The sequence below is a fragment of the Elephas maximus genome, chromosome 6 (genome assembly GCF_024166365.1).
Source record: "Elephas maximus indicus isolate mEleMax1 chromosome 6, mEleMax1 primary haplotype, whole genome shotgun sequence".
NCBI lineage: Eukaryota > Metazoa > Chordata > Mammalia > Proboscidea > Elephantidae > Elephas > Elephas maximus.
Genome location: NC_064824.1, coordinates 19,481,081 through 19,497,256, shown reverse-complemented (window position 1 = coordinate 19,497,256; position 16,176 = coordinate 19,481,081). Strand labels below are relative to the sequence as shown.

Genomic DNA, 16,176 nt, shown 5'->3' with positions numbered 1-16,176 from the left:
CTAAACTACCTGCTGGTAGATGCTGGCCTTTTCTTTAAGCTATGGGCTCCTTCCTTTAGGGTACCAGCTGTTATTTCTAATAGGGCTGTGTTCCACTATGCTGCCTGGTTGGTCTTCCCATGTACCTGGTGTCTCTTCATTCGTTACACTTGGTAGGTTTTTATTTTGGCCTAGGAATAGTATCTTTTTTTAGAACTGGCTATAATTTCTAATGATAATTCATGGTTTACCTATAAAAGTCATCTTCCTGCATGATCTTCTTAGTAGATAATAGATCCCATAGATTGCATACATTAGATATGAAGAAGGAAGTTATCATTTGTTACAGTAAATTGAGTTAATACTTTTGGAGTATATCTTTAAAATGTAAATGTTAATAACCTTTGCCCAACATGTGAATTTCAGGAGTCTGTGTTGGTATCCTTGCTTACCTTTACAGACTTTATTTATACACACACATATACATAGTATGTTTATATGTATATGTTGTTGTTAGCTGCTGTTAGTTCACATTACTCTAGAAACCCTGCTGAAACTTGTTCGTTTATCATAGCGACATGAAAGCCTCCACTGATGGGTGGTGGCTGCACGTGAGTTACATTGGCCAGGAGTTGAACCCGAGCCACCTTCAAGGAAGGCGAGAATTTTACCACTGAATCCCCAATGCCAGTGTCTGTGAAGACGTGCGTGTGTGTGTGTGTTTTTGAGGTTGAAAACATAAAACAGGGAGCCGTTAACAGTGTCACCAGGAGAGCACATTGTTAGATGATGAGAGCTCCCAGACCACCTAACCCCCTGCTGCAGTCAAGCGTCTGGAGAACCTGCCCACCACTCTCTGGGAAGCTATTTTAGCAAGAAAGTTAGGTAGAACTATGAGAGAAAGCAGGTAGCCCATGTCCTGAAATCCAGAGTTTTCCCGTCCTCCTCAGCTGCACCTTGGGCTATCCTCTCAATCTGGACTCTGTTCTTCTTACCTTTATTTATGTGGTTGGAGTGCTGACACCCCATAGAAAGGCAGCAGCTACCACTAGGCTTTGTCCAGTAGTTGACACCTCGTAGTAATGCAGGCCCATTGTTTCCAGGGCTTCTAGATTTTTCATTCTGGCAATCCAGGTTTGTATGTAGTTTTTACAAAAACGATGAATTGGCCAAACAAAATATATGTTGGCCAGACTTGGCCCACAAGCCATGAATGGTTTCTCATCACAAATGCACAATAAAAATCATCTCGGGTTTTTTTTTTTTTTTTTGACTATGCATGCCTAGTTCCCAGCCCCCAAATGCATATTTAACTGCTTTAGCGAAATGCCCCAGAATGTCACGCCATCCTTCTCTTGGAGCTGAGTGTTGCCACTGTCATGCCACTGTCTACTCAGGCATTCCACTGCAGATCAGGCTTGAGTTTGCCCTGCTGTTTTTGGCACTATACTTAGGCCCTTAGCCAGCCCCAGGATAAGGGAATTTGCTCTGACTCCATTCCCATCAGATCTCAACTTTATACCTTTCCCCCCAGGCCTTTAGTTTTGAGGCTGAGTGCGTCCTGGTTGTGACAGCAGTGAGCAAGACCAGGAAGAGGTTTCTCTTCATCTTGCTTCAAAGGTTACACTCAGCCCTAAGTGAGGCTGAGACCTTATGATCAATACATATGGAATTCAGGAGAAGGATGCGGCAGTCGGCTTCCGTAAGAATGACAGCCTTGGAAATCCTACGGCAGTTCTGCTCTGTCCCATAGGGCCGCTATGAGTGAGTCAGAATCAACTCAGCGGCAGTGAGTTTGGTGTTTCTGGTTATGTGGAATCCAGTGACTTCTGGTTTTTGTATTGTTCTGGAGGCTTTTGATCAAATGCATTTTAGAAATGTTGCATCTGTGAGGCTATACCAAGGGACATCCACCTTTACCTGCCCTAATCCCATGCAGTAGGCCATGGTTGAAGCACATGTCCCTATTCTGGTCCAGGGAAACATTTTCCTGGACCAGTAGCACTTGAATGTATTGGATCTTACAGGCTCGGGTTCTTGGCAGTTGAAACTAGCAGGATGAAAACTGGTATGTGTGGGACCTGGAATCCCTGGCCATTGGGGTGATCCTCAAAGAAGCTTCTTCTGAAAAGGAAGAGTATGTTCTCTGATGCAGTCTTACAGACTTACCTGAATTCAGAGAATTTCTGCCCTGAATTACTTCTATGCAGGCTAGGCTGAGTGGGCATTGTTGTTTGCCTACTTAATTTAGCAGTTATATTTTGTACCAGATTATAAAATTTCAGAAGGACTTTATTCTCTCTTAGGAGAAATCTGCCCAGAGGCCCATACGACTACACCATTCATTATTAATCCTGGCCAACTTCATTGGCACTAATCATATTTTTAGCATCATTACCCAGATCTACCAGGTGTCTAGCAAGAGCCTTTAAATAAGTTCACAGCTCTTTTACCAAGGGAGAGCATGGGTATCCAAGGGCCACGCTGACCATAATGTCTGTTTCAGTTATCTTGGGCTAAGTTATGCTACAGTAGCAAATGACCCCAATTTTCAGTGACTTATAACAATAAAAGTTATTTTCTTTCTTACATTATATATATATTATATGGCTGTGGCTCTGCTCCAGGTCATATTCATTCCAGGACCCAGATTGAGAGTGGCCCTTGTTTAGGTCATGACTAGTCTCAGGGCCAAGGGAAAAGAGAAGATAATACAAGCTGATTCTTAAAGCTTCCTTTAAAAAGTGACACATACCACTTCTACTCACATTCCATTAAAAAAACCGTTGCAGTTGAGTCGGCTCAGACTCATACGACCCTGTAAAAAAATAAAACTGCCCCATAGAGATTCCAAGGAGTGCCTGGTGGACTCGAACTCCTGACCTTTTGGTTAGCAGCCATAGCACATAACCAATACGCCACTAGAGTTTCCCGCGTGCCATTTGCCAAAGCAAATGACCCTGATGTCAACCAGAGAGGGTGGAGAATGTTTTGAACAGTTATATAATCTAATACAGTTCTGCTTCCTCAGGACCTTACAATTTGGGTATCAGGCATCTGTTGTTGTTGTTAGGTGCTGTTGAGTGGGTTCCAACTCACAACAACCCTGTAAAACAGAGTAGAACTGCTCCAAAGAGCTGCTGGTGGATTCGAATTGCTGACCTTTTGGTTAGCAGCCTTAGCTCTTAACCACTGTGCCACCAGGGGCCCCTAGTCAGCAAAAGTAAGTAGATACTGGGTGAAATCTGTGCCTGAGAACCACAGCAGCTGCCAACTCTCATCTGTCCTCAGGCCATGGGACAGTAATGTTTTTATTTCCCAAAGGACCTCCTGCCATCTCAGTGATATGTAGTAGCCCCAGTGGTGGTCAGTGTTCACATCAAGAACCATCATCCTCTTGCCGGTTCTTTTAGTCTCTTCCAAACTCTACAGCTTCCATGGTGCTTGCTTTCTAGGAAGCAAGTCGAGCCACTGGTTCCCCCTTCTGGCCTATGGGAAAGATTCACAAGTAATGTTACTGCATGGAGCCCTGGTGGCGCAGTCATTGAGCATTCGGCTGAGGATCAAAAGGTTGGCAGTTCAAATCCACCAGCCGCTCCTTGGAAACCCTATAGGGCGGTTCTAATGTCCTATAGCGTCACTATGAGTCAGAATCGACTCAGTGGCAACGGATTTGGTTTTATTTTTAATGTTACTACGTTGATCCTGCTTGTTCTTAAAAGCTACAGTCTCTACCTTGAAGCTTCCTCTAATATACCCTTTTAGCTCTTTTTTTTTTTTTTAAAATCAAATCCTATTGCCACACATTGTGGCTTATGTTCTCTAGAGTTAATTGGATTTTTGCTTCCTCATCTTAAATCATTACTCCAACAATGTCTCATCCAGTTTTATCTCGTCAGTGATGCTCTTACTCAGATTCTAGTCCTTGCCCCATTACTAAGTGCATTATTCTCACGATTCATGTTTTATTTTAACATAGATTAGGCCAGTCACCTAAATTCTGTGGATTGTAATATAGTTTACAAGTAAAAAACAGCCCACAGCTGTTTTACCTATGGCACAGCCTAACACTTGCTTCTGATTTCTCTTGTCTGTCTTATTCCCCAACTACCCGTGACTCCACTGAAAACTTGAAAAGAAAATCCTTTTTTTTTTTTTGGAAAAGCATTATATTGTTATAATTTATAAATATCTTCATAGGGATACCTTTTAAGTTTACTTTTCATAGGTAGAGATTGTTTACAGATTTGATGAAGTAGGAAATTAAATTTACAACTTAAACTTAAAAGTTAAGGAAGTTTTCAGTAAAAAGTGGCACTTTACAAATAAATATAATATTTTAGAGTCTGTCTCCTACTAGACATTGAAAATATCTAGGATACTTGACCCCAGCTTTTAAAATAAAAAAGTTCTATGAGGCAACTTCCAAAAGATTCATCCTTTTCCTTTTTTCTTATCTAGATCACAAGAGACTCCTGGAGATGAGCAGCCTCCAGCTTTACCACCCAAACAATCTAAGAAAAACAGTTGGAGCCAAATTCATTATTCACACTCTCAACAAGATCTGGAAAATCATAGTGATGAAACATTTGATGTCCCATCTTCTCCAGAAAAATCGACTGTAAGTAGCTGCTTCAAATATTCTCACATTTCTTTGATTTTTTTTTTTTTTATCCTAAATGAAATTTATTTTGTACTGTAGCGTGTTTTAGCTGTGAGTTATATTACAGTACTTTGTCATGATACTTTTGGTCATGAACTGTGCCATGATATAAAATGGTTACAGAATTTTCTTTTATCGGCGTTTTTAAAATGCTTACTGCTCTAGAGGTTAAGTTTTTGACAGATTTATATTGATTTCAGTCTTCTGGCACAGTGGTAAAGAGCTCAGCCTACTAACCAAAAGGTCGGCTGTTTGAATCCACCAGCTGCTTCTTGGATACCCTATGAGACAGTTCTACTCTGTCCTGTAGGGTCACTATGAGTTGGAATTAACTTGATGGCAGCAGGTTTGGTTTTTGTTTGGTTTTCATTCTTGTAAAACATACCAATATTTCCAGAACAAATGTTGATAATTCATTAAATGCCAATAACTTTACTATATAATTCACTTAGAGCAGAGAGTTTGTAATTTTCATGGACCTTTTGACATTGAGTACATGTTCTTAGAGTATGTAAACTCTCTTCTACAAAATATAATTATGAATTATTTGGGTAATTTTGCTTTAGAGAACATGCTTTTATCACAACAAAATGGAAAGTTGTTAGAATCCCCTGGTTTATGAACTTTTGTTGCTTTCTCAAGTAGATACAAATAAACCAAAAGGGAGATTTGTCAGTAAAGTTTAAGGATACGCTGTGTTCATGAAGAAGTATAAAGATACACAGAAAAATATGGATATGTTTCAGGAAAGAAAGTTAAAGGGACATCAAAGAATAAAATAAGATAGAGAGGAGGATCACAGCAGGTATTGGCAGCATGTAGGGTGAGAAGTTTGTGGTGGCCACTGGACTCTTAGCCCTCTCATTTCTCTACCAGTAGCCCTCTCACTGTTCTCAACTCTGTTCTCCCACACTCATTGCTCCACCAGCACAGACACATCAAAAAGAGATCAGAATTTTCATCAAAAATGAATAACAACTTTAGTGCTACCAGTGTGGTAATTGTCGTGAATCCTGTCTCATGCGCTCATGCATTCGTTCACTGATTAGTCGTACTGAGCTCCTGTTGCTTGGCAGACACTTTGGTAGTTAGTGGAATATGAAGACAAATAAGGTGTTGTCCCTGTTGTTAAATAATTTACAGCCTGGTGTGTTTATTCATTCAAAAATTACTTAAGTACCTGCTCTGTGCTGTGCGTTGTTTTAGGCTGTGGGTATGTAACAATAAAATAGAAAAAAAATAGCCCTGCTTTCAAGGGACTTACATTCTGGGGATAAAAGTGAGACAAACAGTAAACAAGGTAAATAATGTAAATATATATCATATTAGTATAAATGCCAATAAGAAAAATACAGCAGGAAGAGGGCTAGGGAATTTCAGGAGTAAAATGTTAAAATTTTAGATAGTGTGAGCTGGGAATGAACTGAGTGATAAGCCATGTAGGTATCTAGTGGAAGAGCAGCAAGTCAGCTGAAGGAATAGCAGGTACAAAGGCAGGAGTGTGACTGATGTGGTCAAGCAATACCAAGGAGCCATTGTGACTAGAGCAAAAGGAGCAGAGGAGGAGACAGGTAAAGGAGACGACAGCCAGATCATAAGAGCCTTCTAGTGTAAGGATTTTGTTTTTTAACCCTGTTACTTCCAAATTGATCCTGATCCCAAGTAGTTGCCTATTAGTTCCCTAATGAACCCCATAAACTGTGAGTATGGTGTGTGAGTACTGCGTGGCCATTGCAACAAATTACTGACCCAAGCAGAGAAGTAGAGAGTGCTGTGGTTTGGGGGGCGGGGGGGAATGGCTGGTGTCAGAAATGATGAAAAAGTTGGAGAATGGAGATGCGTCAGACATCCACCTCATAGGAACCAGCTTTCTGCTGATCCTGATTCTTATTCCTCAGGAATTTAGGCGAGTCTTCCTGGATTACCTCCCCTTAAAAACCATTTCTGAAACATACTCAGTGAAAGAAGCCAGTCACAAAAGGCCATATATTGTATGATTCCATTTATATCAAATATCCAGAATAATATGAAATTTATAGAGACAGAAAGTAGATTAGTGGTTGACTAGGTCTAGGGGGTTTGAGGGGTAGTGTGGAGCGACTTGACTGCTAATGGGTATGGGCTTTCTTTTGGGCATGATGAAAATGTTCTAAAATATATTGTAGTGATAGTTAAACACCTCTGTGACTATGGTAAAAAACCACTGAATTGTATATTATAAATGTGTGAATTGTATAGTATGTGAATTACATCTCAGTAAAGCTGTTTAGAAAAAAGGGCACACATATGAAGCTGAGGGAACATGCCAATTCACATGACACCTATGAGTGCTTGTTGTATGTTAAGCTTCGAGCCAGGTTCTAGGGATATAGCAGTTAATAAGGACACACTGTTCCTCCTAGCTCTTATAATTGCCCATGGAGTGGCAAGAAGGCACTGGAGAATTATCTAGTTGAGATAGCTACAAGTTATCCTTCAAGAAAGTGTATTCTCCTAAACTAGCATTTCAATTAAAATTATGATTTCTTATATATCATAGATAATACAAAAAGGATGCTTCATGTGTATCTGAAGGACGGATTATAAATGAAGAAAATTATGTTATTTCTTTTTGTCTTCTTAAGCCTAATGGTGGTATTCCACATGATAATCTTGTTCTAATCAGAATGAAACCTGACGAAAATGGAAGATTTGGATTCAATGTGAAGGTAATCTAGAACTTATATTGTACCCAACTTTTTAAATTAAGAGTCATATTTGGTAATATTTCACTAAATACTCAACTTGCTCTATTTTAAGGGAGGATATGATCAGAAGATGCCTGTGATTGTGTCCCGAGTAGCACCAGGAACACCTGTGAGTTATCTTAAATTTGCAATTAAATCCTGTTTCCAAGAATATACTTGTTTTATCATTTTTATTTGCTTAAATAAAGGAAAAAAATTAATAATTTCCTTTAATTTATCAAATATTGTTGGCTAAATTTCTGGGAAGTTAGTTTTTACTTGTTCACTGTAACAGTTTTTAAAAGCATTGCTTTCACAAAGAAGCTATATGACTTTTAATGCTCCTAAAGTATTAACGGGTCCTATCAAAATAACCCCTTAAACAACAAAATATAAACAGAGGTATAGTTTGTTTTGTTATGTTTGCATGTTTGTTCTTCATTTAGCATAGTTTACATACATTATATTGGCCTACCTTCTGTTAAAAAAAAAAAAATTACTTTAAATAGAAATGATACTAGTGAATTTTTTCCCCATAAGGACAATTTTTAAGACTTTTTATTATGAACAAAAGTAGAGAAAACAGTTTAATATTCAAAATATATAAAGAATTTGTACAATTCAATAACAAAAAGACAAACCACCCATTTTGAAAAAACAGGCAAAGAATCTGACTAGACATTTCTCAAAAGAAGATATACTAATGGCAAATAAGTATATGAAAAGATACCCAACATCATCAGTCATTACCCGTTGCCATCAAGTTGATTCCGACTCATAGTGACTCCATAGGACAGAACCTGACCCATAGGGTTTATAAGGTGCAGCTGGTGGATTCAAACTGCTGACCTTTTGGCTGGTAGCCAAGCTCTTAACCACTATGCCACCAGGGTTCCTCACTAGTCATTAGGGAAATGCAAATCAAAACCACAATGAGATACCACTTCACACCCATTAGGATGACTATTATCAGAAAAATAATGATGATAACAAATGTTAGAGAGGATGTGGAATCATTGGACCCTCCTCCATTGCTGGTGGGAATGTAAAATGGTGCAGCCATTTTTGCTGTCCCTGAAAAAATTAACATAGAATTAGTGTATGACCCAATTCCACTCCAAGGTATATATCTAAAAAAAAAAATAAAAGCAGGAGCTCAAACAGATACTTGTACACCAAGATCCATTGCAGCATTATTCACAGTAGTCAAAAGGTGGGAACAAGCCAAGTATCCATGAACAAATGAATGGATAAACAAAATGTGGTATATCCATACATGGAATATTATTCAGTCATAAAGCAAAATGAGGTTCTGACTCATGCTACGACACGGATGAACCTTGAAAACATTATGCTAAGTGATATAAGTCAGACACAAAACGACAAATATTATATAATCCCATTTACATGAAATACCTAGAACAGGCAATTGCATAGGGGCAAAAATGTATTAGTGGTTACCAGGAGCTAGAGGGAGAGGGGCTTGGGGAATTATTGCTTAAGTGGTACTGAGTTTCTTTTTGGAGTGATGAAAAACTTCTGAAATGAATAGTGATGATGGTTGCATAACGTGGTAAAAGTAATTAATGTCGCTGAATTGTACGCTAAAAATGATTAAAATGGTAATTATTTTGTTCTGTATATTTTACCACAATAAAAAAATTTACAGGAGAACATAATGAACTCATGTACCCATCATTCAACTTTAACAATTACACACTTTCTGTCCATCATGATAACAATTCTTGATGAATTATGGGTGTATTACCTTTACTGCTGTTTGTATGTAGCAAATAATTGCTTTAAAATTCCCATTTATGTTATCTACTATTATTAATTTCAGTTTTCTTACCTAAATGGTCTTCAAGGACTTTTAAATCAGCACCCTTTATCATTTAACTCTCTTAGTTCTAGTCCTAGGAAAGGTATGAACCAGCAGCCTGAAAGAAAGAGGCCAGCTATGCCTTTTTTGGTGTTTGCATCAACCTCATAGTTGAAGATCACAGTTGAGATTGATCAAGGACATCATATGTCATTTGGTTCTGGTTTTTAAGGACTTTGTTGGTTGCCAATAGCAGGGTACTCATAGAATATGCCTGACTTGAGCATGAACACAAAATTTATCATTGGCTGCTGACCAGAAGGTTGGTGGTTCTAATCCGCCCTTTCTTGGAACAAAGGCCTGGAAATCTACTTCCAGAAAAGAAGCCATTTAAAACCGTATAGAGTACAGTTCTACTCTGACACACATGGGATTGCCATGAGTCTGAATTGACTCGGTGGCAACTGGTTTTTTACAGAGGTGTCTCAAAAAACCCAGTAACAGAAATGCAGCCAGACCTTTAGAAGGAACTTGAAAAATCATTAAGACTCTATTTGTTTCTCTATCTCTTTTTAAGTAGTTGTTCCAGTCTTCTCTCTCAGTGCAAACCAGTTTGTACACTGGATCAGCCTTCTCTCCCAAGCCACTGCAAATAAACATACAGTCTAAATCAAAACTGTACGTAGTAGCACCTTCAAGCCAAGTCCTGTAACACCGCTACAACCACGAGCACACATACACTCTCTACCTTCAAACCAGACGGTGACTCCTAAATTGCTGCTAAACAGAAATTTGATGGCTACCGCTGTTCTGCTCCTCAGTCTGTATGGTAGGATATGATTACTAATAACCCCCAGATTTACGTATTACCAGCCAAACCGCCCAGAGTAACTAAATCTCTCAGTCCAAGTTACAAATTCCTGAGAAGGAAACCCTTACCAGACCCAGCTCGGATCAGATGTCCCCTTCAGGACAAATCACTTATGGTCAGGTCCATAGTTCTATTATTTCTCTGATATCTTTTACCTTAATTACTTGTTTTCTTGAAAATTTATAAGCAGTCTTCACTTTGCACAGAAGTGCAGGACCATGCAAGCTAAAACCAAGCAAAGTGATCTTGATAATAATGGATATAATATATAAAATTACTTGGGACCTGTTATACATGTGGAGGACCAGGACACAGCTGGGGGAAAATAATCCAAAGTCCATTACACTAAGATATTTTCTCACAGATTATATCTTTAATATGGCTTCATTATTAATCTGTATCAGGACTTTCCTAAGTACTCCATGTCTCAGCTGTCAATAGCATACATGGTCATCATAACGTAAACACTAAATATTGATCTAATCAACATTATATAACTACATTGGAAGGAAGGAGACCTGGTAGAGCAACAGTTGAGCACTCAGCTGCGAATCGGAAAGTGGCAGTTCAAAACCCACCCAGCCACTCCCCAGGGGGAAGACCTGACGATTTGTTCCCATAAAGATTACAACCAAAAAAATCCTATTGAGCAGCTCTACTCTGTCACATGGGATTGCTATGAGTCAGACTCGACTTGAAGATACCCAACAACATCAACATTGGAAGGAAGGGAAGACAGGAAGTATTCGTGTGTTTGGGACTGCAGATGAGAGGACAAAAGAGAGCTAAATTCTCATCTATCACAGTAGAAAATTAGTATATAATGCCTAAAATAGAAAACATAAGAAAAACAATATGGAAATGTTATTTAGAGGTATTTAACTACACCAAAAGATAAAGTGTTTGAAGAGTTGCCTCTAGAGAAGGGAGACGTTAGGAAGTAATACCAGTAATGCGTCTTAACCTTACAGACCTAGTCAACCCTTTAGACTAATGTATGACTTTGTTAAAACAAAGATTAAACAAAAACTTCTTTTAATCAAATATATATTTTTTGACTTAACAGTTTCACTTTTAGGAATTACCGCTAACAAAGTAATTGGACTAGAGAACAAAGGATACTTACACAAGGGTGATCACTGTAGTGTTGTTCAGGAGTTAAAAATTAAAAACAATCAAAATTTCTTCATAAGAGTTGATTAAATAAATTACACATTGCTTTGCAGCTTTGGAAATGATGATGTAGTTCTCTATTAATATGAAAATATGTCCATAAGATAGATTTATGGAAAAATGCAGGTTATATTTCCATATACCATATTTCTTTGTAAATAACACATGCCTTCTACATTTGTTTGCCAAACTGCACGTTATTTGAGTACAAATACAGTATATGTTGTTACGAGTTTTTAAGGTATGAATAGTGTACATAGAAAAAGTCTGGAAGCACTGCTAAAAATATTAACATCGTTTCATCTGGGCACGGAATTACTGGTACCTATCACTTCCATATTCATTTTTTGAATTGTCTAAATCGTGACAATGAGCATGTAATGCTCTTACGATTAGAAAAGATAAACCTATCTTTATTTGCATGCCAGTTATAATAGGTAGTGAATGACACAAAAGAAATACTGATTTTCTGAACAGTAAATATCAACAATTTTCAATTAAGTCCAGGATGTTCAGGGAACATTCTCTAGACAGGTTCATTTCCAGACAGAATCCTATGACTCTAAATTTTCTCTTTAGACTATACAAATTATTGGTAATTTTTCCTTTTTGCCAGGTAGAACTATGTGCCATAAATATTGGCTGAATTTTGAATAATTTAAACCATAGGAATTTATCATTTTTATGTTGTTTTGTTAATTTATAGACTACCAGTGTTTATGTTGGAAACTACATTTTGAATCATTGGGGAAAATAAAGAGGACAGAGTTTGAAGTATTTTAATGTCCTTTTTATATTGGACACCTTCTAACGTAGCTAAAGTAATTCTCAAAGTCATGTTTTCCTTCCTATCTTACAGTCTTTGAGCTATTAGCTGTTGCTCCAGCCACATTCATATACAGTTTATCTAGACTTTCCAGACCAGAGTGAAATGCAAATAAAAATTTTTACCTCACAAGAGGAAAGATAAGTATAAGAGAGCTCCCTTCAATGGTGAGGATTAAAAAAAAATTTTCTTCGTTATAGCATATTGTTTAGTGTGATGCCTTATTAGCCTAAATCTCTGAACTGGAAGTAAGAAGATTAGGTTCAAGCTTAAGCAAAGACATCAGTGGATTTATACAAGGTGCAGTAAGAGAAATTCATAGCTGTCCTCTCCCTAACGCATAGACTTTCCCCTGTTTTCCACCAACTGCACTGACCACAAAGTAAGGTGAGAGACAGCTACAGCCCATTACATTTCTCCCAGTATCATGATGAGCTTCCAACTCACCACTCTTCCGGTATCAACAAAAACCTGGGATCCAGTTGGTGCACAAAAGCATCACAGTGCTAGCGTACAGAGGGAATATATGACTGTCATCTGCTTCACTACAAAAGAGAGAAAAGCAACTAGAGAGGATGATCATAGCCTTGTATTTGAAGTTTCCAGAATTCGAAGCTTTGGATTGAATTATTTCATCTTGACAACAGCTCCGAAATAATCACCTGCTCCATTTTCAGAGTTTCAAGTGTCTAAGATCATGCGGTCCGTAGGAGCAGAAGAAAAACTTGGCTCCTAGACCAGTGCTCTTTCCACTAATGATAATACCTTGTTGGATTTTACTTGACTGTGTTTATGATGGAAACGCTGGTGGCATAGTGGTTAAGTGCTGCAGCTGCTAACCAAGAGGTTGGCAGTTCGAATCCGCCAGGGGCTTCTTGAAAACTCTATGGAGCAGTTCTACTCTGTCCTATAGGGTCGCTATGAGTCGGAATCAACTTGAGGGCAGTGGGTTTGTTTTTTTGTTTTTTTTTTTTTTGGTGTTCATGATGAACTTGAATAGCTGTTTTTTTCGTTTCTTCATGCCTTGCAACAGGATATTCCATTTTGTGTAAGGCCCAACCCCATCATTTTTTTCTCTCTTGTCAGTTTATCCTTCAACCTTGAGTCCCATATGTTCTGAGAACACACTATCCATATTTCTGTCCTTTCTCTTAGATCTTTTACTTTAATTGCTTGTTTGATTTCTTGATAATTTATGAGCAGTGTTCACTTTGCACAGCAGTGTAGGACTGCCAAAGCTGAAACCATGCGAAATGGTCTTGATACTAATGGGAAAATTATGATTGTTCCCATTACTTTTAAATTTTTTGTCAAAACATTAAAAATTCTCTTACTGCCTGTTATAAATACATATTGAAATCAAAAATAATAAAACTAAAATTGGTTTAGTATATAATTCAAAACATTAGAAACATTGAGAATTGTACTTCTTTGTGAAAAACTTATCCAGGGTAAGTAGTTTGAACAGTGCTGGCTTCCCTCTTCTGGTCAGACAACTTAAAATCAGTGAGCTTCTCTTCTTACCTTGGCAAGTTGTCGTAACCCTTTGTAGGTTTGGATCAGCTTCCAAGATTTTATCCTGTGCACTTTCAGTGTTGTCAAATTATCCAAGAGTTTCTTCTCTAGGTCTCTAGGACTTCTTCACCCTTCTTGTCACGATCACTTCTCTCATTGATGTTGATAAGTTTCCCTTCATTAAGTTGTTAAACCTCAGCAGTGTCAACATTCCTAAAGTCAGCTCTTTCTTCTATACCTCCATAAATGTTCCATTCAGATTTCATTACCACTTTTTTTTCTTTGCTGCAATTTTTTGTCCAGTTCCTTCTTTAACTTATCCATTTTCACATGATTTTATCACTGAGAGACAAGGAGGCAACTCCATGTTCTGCTGTCTGTGCATGACCTGAATGACAGATGTGCAGTGACTAGTCATTAAAAGACTGATTGGTCACTGATCGTGAGATGTGTGTTATTTACATAATAATTTGTGGCCTGAAAAGCTAGCAGCAAAATTTGTGCTTTATACAGTTACTCACAGGCACTACGTTGTGATAACTGAAACTTGAAGTGCGTGATTGGGGATTGGTTTTGTTTAACTGAACCACAGTAACTGAGATCGGTCCATATCTGGATTTATAAGGGCAAAGTGAGGGCTACCTGTGTGCATGCACCTCGAGATCCCTAATCTTGTCGGAGACCCTAATATCTAGGCACATAAGCATCACCAGGAGAGAAGTTGTTGAATGAAGAAGGAAAAAAAAAACACAGTATCCTCGTGGGAAAGCTAGATTTCTACTTTTCTTAGTAGATGGATGAACAGATAGATAAATTCCTTTATGTAGTTTTAGTTCTCCAGCTGCAGAGTCCGTAAAGATTAATTTCTGTGCCTTACTTTCAGAAAGCCACATGCAAATTTGAAACCTCATGTGCCTTACGTTACAGGCTGACCTCTGCGTCCCTCGATTGAATGAAGGGGACCAAGTTGTACTGATCAATGGCCGGGACATTGCAGAACATACCCATGATCAGGTTGTCATGTTTATTAAAGCCAGCTGTGAGAGACATTCTGGGGAACTCGTGCTCCTCGTTCGTCCTAATGGTGAGTACTCGGGGTGGCAGCACATGCGTTTCTTAATTCACCGGCATGTTTTACTGTACACGGCAGCCAGAGTGAGCTTTTTAACACAGAAGCCGTATCAGATCAGCCTCTTTGCTCAGAATACTGTGGCTTCCATTTACACTTGAAGTAAAACCCAAATTGTTGGAACATTTTCCTACTGCTCAGCCGCACTTGCCCTCCTCCAGCTGTACTGGCTCTCTTGCTGTTCCTCAAATGTTCCAGGCTGTTGTACTTTAGGGTCTTCATACTTGGCTCTTTCTTCTGCCTAGAACACTCTTCTTCATAATTTTTGTATGACTTACATCCTCACTTCGTTTACGTCTCTCTTCAAATGTCATCCGCAAAAAAGGCCTCCTGCCCTCACGACCACAGCTAAAATAGCCTCCCTTTTCCCCCAGTTGCTTTAGTAGTAGTAGAAGGTGCTCAGTAAATACTCATTGAATGAATAAATAAATGTTGAGCTCTGTTCCACTTTTAGAAAACTCCATAACAAGATGCGATTAAAGCATTTTGTTTGTTTTTTTTTTAATGTATGTTTTTAGTAGAAATTGTCATCTTGACTGACTATGTTATCTTCTGATCTGGACAACCGACTTGCTGGATCTTAGTCACAGAGTCCCAGGTTTGGAGAGAGCTGAATCGCCATACGCTAGCTCCTTTGCTGATGCCTGAGCCTCCACTACAGCTTCAGGAATGTCCTGCCCGTGTGGAGTGCTCAGTGGCTCCTGAAGCTGTTCGCTCTTCCTGTGGATGACTTGAACTGTTAATTGAACTAAAAATGCGTATTCTTTCAGTTCCATTGTCCCTAATTCTATCACTTTGCATTACACAGAATAAGTTTAATCACTCTTCCTTCAATTTTTTTGACAATAACTACCTAATCTTACCAAAAGACTCCACCCTTTCTCCAGTTTAACAATCCCGGATCCTTCTGCCAATATTCATGTGCATTGTTTTGAGTTCCCTCAACACTATATTGTTCTCTGGAAGAAAACCCTGTATGACTGTATCCCAGCATTGGATATATTCTTCTAGTTTTGCCCCAAACCGTTTGCTGTTAATCATAGTTTTAGCCACAAGAGTCCTTATTGGTTAGTGCCGTGTTACCAGTCATTGAATATGTACCGCAGAGAAGTAAAATGTAAAACTCTACCTGTTCCCCTTCATTACTTTGTGTCATCTGCATAACGCAGGTTGTTAATGAATCTTCCTCCAATCCTGATGCCCTGTTCTTCTTCATATAGTCTAGCTTCTCGTATTATTTGCTCAGCATACAGATTGAATAGGTATGGTCAGAGGATACAACCCTGATGCACACCTTTCCTGACTTTAAACCAATCAAGAGGACTTGAAGCACTTACTAATTAAGATTAAAGACCACAGCCTTTAGTATGGATTGCACCTGAACATAAAGAAAACAAAAATCCTCACAACTGGACCAATGAGCAACATCATGATAAACGGAGAAAAGATTGAAGTTGTCAAGGATTTCATTT

The 16,176-nt window shown here is 38.5% G+C and overlaps 1 protein-coding gene across 9 annotated transcripts in view; it reads left to right on the top strand.

Annotated features, from left to right (window-relative positions):
- Positions 1-16,176, top strand: part of PTPN4 (protein tyrosine phosphatase non-receptor type 4) — a 245,317-nt gene that overhangs the window by 189,095 nt on the left and 40,046 nt on the right. For all 9 annotated transcript variants that reach the window (XR_007518073.1, XM_049889148.1, XM_049889150.1 and 6 more), the window contains 4 exons: positions 4,441-4,600; positions 7,267-7,350; positions 7,442-7,498; positions 14,503-14,659. Coding sequence is in view for 8 of the 9 variants with exons in the window: in XM_049889148.1 (XP_049745105.1) it covers positions 4,441-4,600; positions 7,267-7,350; positions 7,442-7,498; positions 14,503-14,659 (458 nt within the window). In the remaining variant the exon portion in view is untranslated. The remainder of the gene's footprint in view (positions 1-4,440; positions 4,601-7,266; positions 7,351-7,441; positions 7,499-14,502; positions 14,660-16,176) is intronic.